This window comes from Austrofundulus limnaeus, unplaced genomic scaffold (genome assembly GCF_001266775.1).
Source record: "Austrofundulus limnaeus strain Quisiro unplaced genomic scaffold, Austrofundulus_limnaeus-1.0 Scaffold10, whole genome shotgun sequence".
NCBI lineage: Eukaryota > Metazoa > Chordata > Actinopteri > Cyprinodontiformes > Rivulidae > Austrofundulus > Austrofundulus limnaeus.
Genome location: NW_013952412.1, coordinates 1480292 through 1490334, shown reverse-complemented (window position 1 = coordinate 1490334; position 10043 = coordinate 1480292). Strand labels below are relative to the sequence as shown.

Sequence of the window (10043 nt, the reverse complement as noted above, 5' to 3'; positions counted from 1 at the left end):
AAGACTTTTTGGCTGGATATAAGATTTTAAAACTTGGTTAGGTGGAGAGTTTTTGCAGTGAAACTCTGTCAGATGTTCTTTGGTCATAAACTGATCTGTTCACACATGTTCTGTGCTCAGATGGGTCTACAGTTTAGTTTTCTTGAAGGGGAATGTTTGGTCTTAGGTGCCAACGCTGAGTAATACCATCCAGGCTGGAATCAGCTAAACATGCAACGGTGGTGCAGTGGGAGGACTGTTGTTTTGGGACCAGAAAGTCACAGGTTTGATTCCCTGACATGCTCACACTTTGCAATGTCCTTGAGCATAACACATAATCCCTAAGTGCTCCCTAGGTGCTTAACTAGCTGTCCACTTGTGTGTATATTACGCATGTGATGGGTTAAATGCAGAGGACAAATTTTGTCATAGTGTGCATATGCAAGGTATTCCACCAGGACAGTACCGGGCCTCAAACTGACAACTTAGTGCATCTTAGTGTGTGTATGTGTGTGTGTTTTACTGGTCTTCCTAGATCTGTTTCCTGTTAAACAATGTGTGGCACATCTGAAGCAGATGATGACGACCTTGAACTGCTGAGCAGCTGAAACTTTGTATTCATCAGGAATAGAGTCGATAGGGTTCTCTGGTGAAAAAAAAAATCACATGGATTATATTTCTTGTTCCTTTTATTTTAAAATATAGTAAATATAAGGTAAAGTTGTTTCTTTTTCTGTTTGTTTGCAAGAAAGTCTACAGAGCTGTACTTAAAACTAACAAATGCTCAGCAAAGATATTCAAAGTACACTTAGTTCTTCTGTCTTTTAGATAATGGTTCAAACAAATCCAATTTGGATTTCTATTTTAGAGACTTTAATAAATATTATACATTTAAGGTTAGCATGTAAACAGAATCAAGTGTTAGAATATTCTCATTAAAATCTTTCCTATCACTTACTGTGAAGAACCCAGTGCCCCTAATTGACAGCCGCGAATTGGTCATGTTAGGTCAGAAAACAAAAAGAATGACAATATGACATTGTGCACTCATTATCTGCCCCATTCTCCTTTTCATTGTGGAAACACGCAGAATGTACATGAGCCAATGGAAGTGTGTGCATGTGTTTGTGTGGTCGGCAGTGAAAAGCCGCGGCGGGATCAGAGACGTCTGACAGTGGTAACAACAGCTCGAGCTCAAACGCTAATTGACTAATTTAGTTCACTCGTTTTGACAAAAATAAGAGGCGTTTTGTTCGCGCTGACTGGACGTTTGTTTATTGTAAATAACTGGCCGACTGATGAGGTTGGCAGTCCCGTCTTAATGGGCTGCGAGTCTGTCTGTTACGGCAGCTGCACAAAGGTGGATGTAACAGATTTTTTTTATTTACTTTACTAGAATATCTGCCTTTTTACTTAAAAGACTCAGCAACAGGATGAATATGAGTTTGCACCATGACTACCAGTGAACATGTCTGATTTAAAACACAGAGCTTCTAATCCAATTACTGGTCTTAGTTACGTGCAACCAGAGGATTGTAAAACACTACTTCAGTTACATATTCAGGACATGTTAAAGTAATCATGGGTCTTTCTTGCATTGATTGTTATGAGCAATGTGTGTGACACAAAACTTTTGCACTCAAGGGTCTTTAAGGGGGACATGTGAAAAATCCACTTTTTTATCCATTAAATATATTTTGTTGTGCACTTGGAGTCTGTAGGGGTGCAGATAATTAGAATTTAGTCTCTCCCAGTTCTGTAAAAATATCTTTATGTTTTGTTCGAGTCATGTTTTTCTACCAGTTCAGTCTTCTTTATTATATATTACATCAAATTCTTTGCTACAGAACTTCTAAATAAGGTCTGGACTTGCATCGTATTCATTCTCCTCTGGGTCAGACTCTGGCTCTAACATGTAAGGATGGATGGGCAAGTCTTCCCTTGTTGACAATATTTTAATTAATTAGTAAATAAAATGTTTCTAAGCCGTTATATAGTCATAAACCCCTCTATCAAACTAGAATGGACCGGTCTGGAAGCTGGAAGAGGGCGGGGTGTGAAGCGCCTCGTTTGGATCTAAAGAGACAGCCTCAAAACGAGTTGATCTGAGACACACATCAGAAAGGAGTTGAAAGAGGGGATTGTGGAGTTACAATAAGGAGGAATTCAGACCAAACCATTGCAGTTCCACTTTATATAGACAAAACTGAATGATTTAAAGGGCCAATATTATGTGTTTCTCAGGCATGTATTTAAATACTATACCATAATAAAGTAATAATAATATAATAATAGAGTATCTATATCACCAGTAGCTGTTATTAAAATGCTGTTTTTATGTTTAAATAGAAAATAAACATCTTCTTGTCAAACGCCTTGAAATTGGCCTCTGTCTCTTTAAGAACCATCTTCCACTTCCGTTTTGCCCATCTCAGTGCCGTGGGGGGCTTTCATGATCCAGTTTACTTGGCATCTGAAAATACATTTCCTCAAAGGTATATTTAATCTGAAAAGACCTTCACTGAGTAAGCAGTAATGTTGAGAGCTCAGCAGACAGTTAGGTTTCACTTTCACCTGAGAGCCTGCAGGAGTCATGGGCGGGGTGTGTGGGGAGGTGGAAGGGGGTGTGCTCTGCCATGAGCACTCTAAAAATGAAATGTTGGATTTACTTAACCATGTTATGTTACCTGGTTCCACTTAACTGAGTTGAGTAAATTCAAAGCAACATAAAAAAGAAAAAAATTGTATAGGTCTTCTGGACGGGTTCTTCTCTAATGAAACGTTTCGTCTCTCTTCCAAGAGACTTCTTCAGTCTGAGAGTTTCAAGCAAAATTCAGGCTTTTAAGCACTGCCTCCATGTGACTGATACTCACATCACATGGCTATTGTTGACACCTAATTAACACCTATTGTTAACAGGGGGTGGAGTGATACTGGCAATAGCAGCGCTGTAGGAGGGGGACAACTGAAAACGGAGGCCTCCACCTCTGTTTAATGATGGACGGTCAAAGCAACATACTCATGTTCTTTGGCTAAAAAACTGGTATATTGCTTTGAATTTACTCAACTCAGTTAAGTGGAACCAGGTCACATAACATGTTTAGTAAATACAACATTTCATTTTTTACAGTGAGGAAGTTTGGCTTAAAGACACGTCCCAGGGGTGTTTCTGGTCCCAAAAGGCGTTTCTGGTCCCCACCTGTCATTTTGCTCCTCAGCATGGCTTCCTAAAAACGCTGCAGGATTTCTCAAACATGCACGAATGAGTCAGAGCAAGGCTTTGGGCATGTTGTTTTTAAGAGAGTATAACATTATAACATGATATAAAACTCAAAAAAGTTGATTTTACATGATATTGCCCCTTTAAATGTGAAAAAGGAGGATTTAAAAGCGTGATGTCTCCTTTAATTTTTAAAACCTTTTCTAAAAGCTTTTGCTTTTGCTTCAATGTTGAGACAGAAAAAAAATTGTAGTACTGTAACAGTATTAATTTCCTCAGCACAGACATTTTTGGACCTTTTGTTGAGCACAGTTTTGGTGTATTTGAGTAATTTGCATTAGACATATGTAGAATATAACGACCATTATTGATCATTTTTTATCATCTGATGCATTTATTGTTTTGATCACTACGTGCTATAAATGCAGAGATTATCAAATACATATTTGAACTTGTTCCAGGGTTTAACAAGTAACTTTGCAGTGGTTTAAAATCATATCATGTGCATTCAATCACCAGAAAAACTGGCAATAATTAATATTTGCCACTTTGCAATCACTATAATTAGTGCCATATGATCTATTTTTATGTGTGACAGCATCACTACCAGCCAGGTGTGCATGTGAGCCCAATGTTGGAAGGCAGCGCAGAGCAACTAATGCTAACCTTAAACACCTTAAACACCTTGAACACCAATATAAACCAGAGTATGAGGAAAGCCAGAAAAGGTGGATCAAGGCCACAACACTGGCCCCATGCAAATGCAACTGTCTTCTATTAATCATCATGTTAATTGTTATCGGCTAAATGCCACAATTAATAACAATTTTTTTGCCAACATCATCCAACCCTAGTTTAAACTTCAACACTACTGCTTGGGCTGTGTATTGGCAAGAATTTGGCGATACGATACATATCATAACAGAGGGGTCACGATACGAAATATCCCGATATATTGCGATACTGTAAGCAAGGCAATATATTGTGATATATTGCGATTTTTTTCGTCCAAAAATTCTATTAAATAAAAACCTCTCACTGAAAAAAAAAAAAGAAAAGCTAATGTTTACTTACAATGCTAACGCTACCCTTACTCTCTGGCTCTCAAGAGGTAGAGGAGCCAAATGGCTGGCTCACTGCTGACAATTAGTGGTCAGAGGCTGAACTACAACATAAAAATGAACGGTTGGCAAGAAGGTTAACATTTTAAACCTTAATTAAAAATCGATACAGGGCTTTAGAATATCGATACAGTATCGGGAAATGAAATATCGCGATATTTCAGTGTATCAATATTTTCTTACACCCCTAACTGCTGCAATAAAAAGTTAGCAGTCTTCAAATCAATCAATTGTTAAAAAGATAACAGTGGACATGTTGCTCATTAAAATGTGCAAAACTGTCCCTAAAGCTTAAAGAAGAGAGAAGATTAGTTAGGTCTTCTAACCACAGGACAACTTTGTCTTTTGTTCATCATTTTGATAACTTAATTAGCAAATAGGTTTGGCTAAATTTAACCACAACCAATAGAAACCTGTATGAAGTTCCAAACATAAGTTAAAAGCCATTAATCACATTAATTGTCTAATTAAGTGGGTGGGCTATATAAAACATTTGCTCTAATTACACAATAACAAACAAGTGTGGAAAATAAATCATTTACTAATTCAAAATCCTTGGAGAGAGTCTACTTTTTTTTCCCATTTGCATGCAACCCAAATTCATTATTTATTCCAGAGGATGAATAAATTGTCTCCGTGTAGCCTGCGATTGAACTTGAGCTAGTGAGAAATTCAGCCTGTGCACACGTATCCCAGTGAGATGGTTTCTAATGAAAATAACAAAAAAACGAGAAAGAGAGAGAGAGAAGGCGCAGACTATAATGATTGTATTTGGGTTACGAACGAAAACAGAGAAAATGATGAGAAACGCGGCTCGGTACTGACAGAAAAATGGAGTGGGTTGATTTTAGAAAACATTAGGAGATTATCACTTCTTCAATCGTCTTTCAGGACAATGTAAAGTTACTTTGAGCTATAGTTTATTAAAAAAAATTTCTGTGCTATTTGCAAGTTATTGCAGTTAAGTGATTCTGTCTATTCTGTTAACTTAATCCTAGAAAACCCAGAGACAGTTTAACCCTCCTGCTGCCCTTGGGTCATCAGCAGGGAGTGAGAGTCAGGGGTAAAAGCAAAGGGGTATGAAAGAAAAGAGTGAAGGGGATATGTGAATAAAGATTAAAGCTGATTTGTCTCTCATTTCCACTTTAACTAGGTTTTCCCAGAGCGTTGAATAGCTGTGCTTGTCTGCATCCGAGTGTGTGTTTCTGTGTGTGTGTGTGTGTGTGTGTGTGTGTGTGTGTGTGTATGCTGGGTGGTCACGAAGATCTGGGATCTCGTCTCTCTCCGCCTTCCAGGGAGAGGACTAGAAAAAGCACACGCAGAGAGAGGAGCCGGGACAACACATGAACAGTAGAGAGCTGTCAAGCTTGCGAGGAGGCAGCGGAGAGACGACTCAGTCTTTTTCTTGGAATACATTCTCCTCTTCATCTCTGAAGCCCACACACACACACACACACACTCACACACACTCACAAACACATAAAAAAATCAACAACAACTCACAAACAGACTGTGGAGTGTTTGTGTGGGAGCCGCTCTCAGAAGAGGCAGTGAATTATTGGATGGATTTGGACTTGCTCAAGGCGAACACACTTGGACCGTTGAGCTTTGAACATCTCGCCGACTTGGACTTTACTCTGTACGAGACGTCAAACTTTTGGTTTGATTATTGCGAAACGTTTTAAAAGCTGTAGGACTCAACCTGGATTTGAGGCGCATCAACTGACCGAGTCCAACAGGTTAGAAGTCGGTGTGTGCGATGAGGAGGAAGATGTTCTGGCTGGCGACGGTGGTCCTGTTTGCCCACTTCGGAGCCACTTTGACAGGAGCTTGGAGAGCATCTCAGCCAAGATTACAGTTCACGTACTCTGGTAAGAGGCACCATGTGCTTTCTGTGTCTCACTTCTATCTCATCTGTTGCTCTGTTTCTCTCCACCTCCACATGCAGGTGGAGGGAATCACACTCTCCTTTCTTTTTTTATTCTTCTAATGGCCACACACTGCATGCAGTACATTATTGCTTATTTGCCTCTATTTTAGTTTCTTCCCATTATCACTAAAATCACTTTTCCTGGATCAGTCATAGCTGTCTTGGTGTGAAAATGCTTCTTCATCCCCTCACCTCTCCCTGGAGGGTCTTCTCAAAACCTATGCTGCCTTTTTTTTATAATGAGAATCTAAAATGTTGAAAATATAAAGACAGTTTGGAGAGAATGAGCCTGCTGTGATTAAAACAGCATCAGAGTTGTCTTAGTGAAACTTGCAGATGAGAAACATCAATGTGCCGGACAGATCAAAGACTGAACTAATGCTGTAAAAATCCAATATATTAGCCAGAACCTCTTAAAAACTGAGTTATTAGCCATTAGAATGTAAGTCGAGCTGAAACATTTCAGATAATTCTGACTTATTTCAGCAGATTAAAAGCTCCAAGAAAATTGAGGAGAGATGATTACTGCTGACAGTTTGTGTGATTATTTGGTTGTTTTTTTTTTATAACCTGGCTTTGTTTTAGGGTTGGGCAATATTGGCAAAAAAAATTAATCACAATTAATTGTGGTTTTTAGCCGATAACGATTAATTTGACGATTAATCCTCTGGAGTCCCTGGACACCTTTATGTCCTCACATGACCAATTCAGTGGGAAAAATTTGCTCTTCATAAAAATCTGTTCCAAATTGTGTCAAAATTACAGACTTCAGGCCATACATCACATTTAAATTGTGTTGATAAATAAATAAATTACAGAAATATTTGTCATATTTGAATTGGAGAGGAGCACCGAGCGGACTCTGCCTGGTGGCATTAATCGTATTAATCGTCAAGTGCCAAAAAATAATCAATTAATGTTTTTCTGATGATTAATTGCACACGATACGATTATGCCCAACCCTACTTTGTTTGAATGCTATCAGATCTGCTACATGTTTGTTTTGTTCTGTTTAAATGTTTTTTTGTTATAGTTTTATATTCAGTGGGAGTTACAAACTTTTACGATTTTTCAGAACATCTTTGTAAGAAAGCTGTTTCATTTATAGTGAAATTGGTTTCAACATGAACGCTTAAGACCTTATAGTGGCACCGTTTTATTGCTTTTAAATTGATTTCCTCTAGGTCTTGTGCCAACCTATCTGCGACCTTTTTGGCAATTAATCTTCTCAACCAAAGACATCCTCTGTGTCATAAATTGACTCACTGTCAGCCCAAGCCCCTCTCCATCATGGTTTGGAAGTGTCTGTGTCTGTTAGTGTCAGATATGGCTCACAAAGAAATAATTATCAGATGGCAGAAATCCCAGAGCCAGATCCCACCTAATTAATTCATTGTTTGGCCCTGATCCGGTCTCTTTGCTGTGGTGAGACCCATGCTGGAAAAAAAAAAAAAAAAAACTGGAGATGGATACATCAGAGGGTTGTCATAAAACAGGGAAAGAATAGCTGTAACGTTTGCATCCGTAAACTATTCATCAGCCTGCATGTGCTGAACCTGAGCTTAGACTGCCAATAATAGGTTGATGTATCGATTCAGACTATTTAAGGTTAGGTGTGGTGCTGTATCAGCTGTCAATAGTTCATCTGTGTGTGCTGGTTTTTGTGGGAGCAGCAGACTGGGCTTGCCTCACTGGAGAATAGGAGGATTTCAGTATGATGCATGTGTGACAGAGGGTGTTTGTGCTGCTCTTGGAATCATCCTGAAGGGTTTTGCTCCACCAAAAAGGCTCGGATTGAACACTTTAACCCATGTGGGGAGTTCTGTTGTTTGCGTCTAACAAACGTGATGCTCACAAGTAATGAGAAAGCCAGAGATCTGCTTCTTGTAATTAAAACAGGATTTGGGATTTGGTCATTTGCCCTCTTTGGTCTATTTATGGTGAATAGCCAAAGTAAAAATGGATTTTTTTCCCCCCAGTAAACCCAACTTCCTTTAATCATGTTTACCAGAGCCACTGTAGAGTGAGAAAACAACAGATTACATCTCCTTGCATAAGCTGCAACTCAAAGAAACCTTTGCTGCAGATAACAGGAGGCTGGAGTCAACGAAATATGACCCAGAAAGGACAGAAAGTGAGAGATTTTTTTAAAAATTAAATGTCTCTTATGAGAGCACTGAATGTGAAAACGTGAAAAACAACTGAGACACACGTGCCAATATGTCCCACGAGTGTTGTGATGTTAGTGCATTTAAGGGGTTTGTATGTTTATGTACATGTTCAGAGTTGTTTTAAGATAAAAGCTGTTGTGTGACGCTACAAACAGACCTGCTTCAGTTTCAAGTTTCAGGTCCACTTTTTGGGTGTTCTGCTGAGGCAAACCTGATGAAAGAAGTGTGATTGTTAGAAAAAAAAAGGATTGTGATGTCCACTACTGTTCTCTCTCTCTTTCTGTTTACTTAAGGTCTTTCTTTCTCTCTGTGGGAGCTCTAATGTGTGGTCACTTCCCTTCTCATCACTCCAGAGCTTTTACCCATAGGGTGGAGACTTTTTTTTTAAAGAATGGAATTACTGTAATTAGAAAAGGATTTCAGCTCCACTTAAACACTTTGACTTTACAGTGTTTGACAGTTCAGACACTAAACATTTTGTTTTCTGTGATCGCCGAAACATACGATAGAAGACTAACTGAGAAAAAAAATGAAACAAAACAACAGAGTCTGACATTTAAATGATGTGTTTCAATGCATCGGTGAAAAACAATTAGTTTCCTTAAAGGTTTGTGAAGCAGAAACTAAGCACAGCCCCGTGTTTTGACTGGGAGCTGTAAAGAGGAAAATAAGGAAATGAGCTGACATTAAAATAACTGCAAAGATTTAAAAAAGAAACTAAAGGTTAATAAACGGGCTAACCAAAATGACTTTTCTTTGAGATTAATAAACCTTGTAATCATCTGCATTGCATTTAAAAAAGGATAAAGTCAAAAAAGAAACAAGTGCTGATGTTATCACTTTACAAATTACTTTTAAAGAACTTTAGTGGTAAACAGGTAGGATAAAACGTTAATGTTTTACACATTGCTTATCCTCTTTTAAACGTGAAATATTACTAAGACCAAAATACTAAACAAGCAAAGATTTGACACGGGTCACTCAAAGGAAAATGTCACTTTACCACAGATTGTCATCAACACAATATGGGTTAAAACTTTTCAAGCGAGATCATTGTGTACAATTTTCTAGACAGTTGTAGATTGTGCATTTTCACTATTTCTCTTTTCATTTGTTTTTGTGATAACTAGGGGGGTTTAGAGATTACACATCCAAAACACTCAATAATATGTTTTGTAGGCAGGAAGTAGAACCTATTAATGTCAGTAAAATTAGATTTAATATGGCAACCATAATCAGACTGACTGACCATAGAACTTCATATGTCCAGACCCCCCCCCCCCCCCCCCCCCCCACACACACACACATACACCCCACAAAAATACTTAAGTATATGCTTGATTACCTCAGAGACCTCCCACCTGTCTCCTAATGACTAAATTATTCCGGTTATTCACTTAAACTTCTAGACTAACACACACACACACACACACACACACACACACACACACACACACACACACACAGATGGTGGACAGGGGTCCCTGCCGGCCAGCCTGTCTGTCTGGTGATGGGGTGTTGTTGTTTTTGTGTGCTCTCAGCCACACATGATTAGCTAGACAAACACACACACACACACACACACACACACACACACACACACACACACACACACACACACA

At 38.7% G+C, this 10043-nt stretch overlaps 1 protein-coding gene across 1 annotated transcript in view; it reads left to right on the top strand.

Annotated features, from left to right (window-relative positions):
* Positions 1 to 5546: 5546 nt before the first annotated feature.
* sema3h (sema domain, immunoglobulin domain (Ig), short basic domain, secreted, (semaphorin) 3H) overlaps positions 5547 to 10043 on the top strand; it is a gene marked incomplete in the record, with an annotated part of 61231 nt that continues 56734 nt past the window's right edge. The window contains 1 exon segment of the mRNA XM_014001771.1: positions 5547 to 6191. Coding sequence (XP_013857225.1) covers positions 6080 to 6191 — 112 coding nt within the window.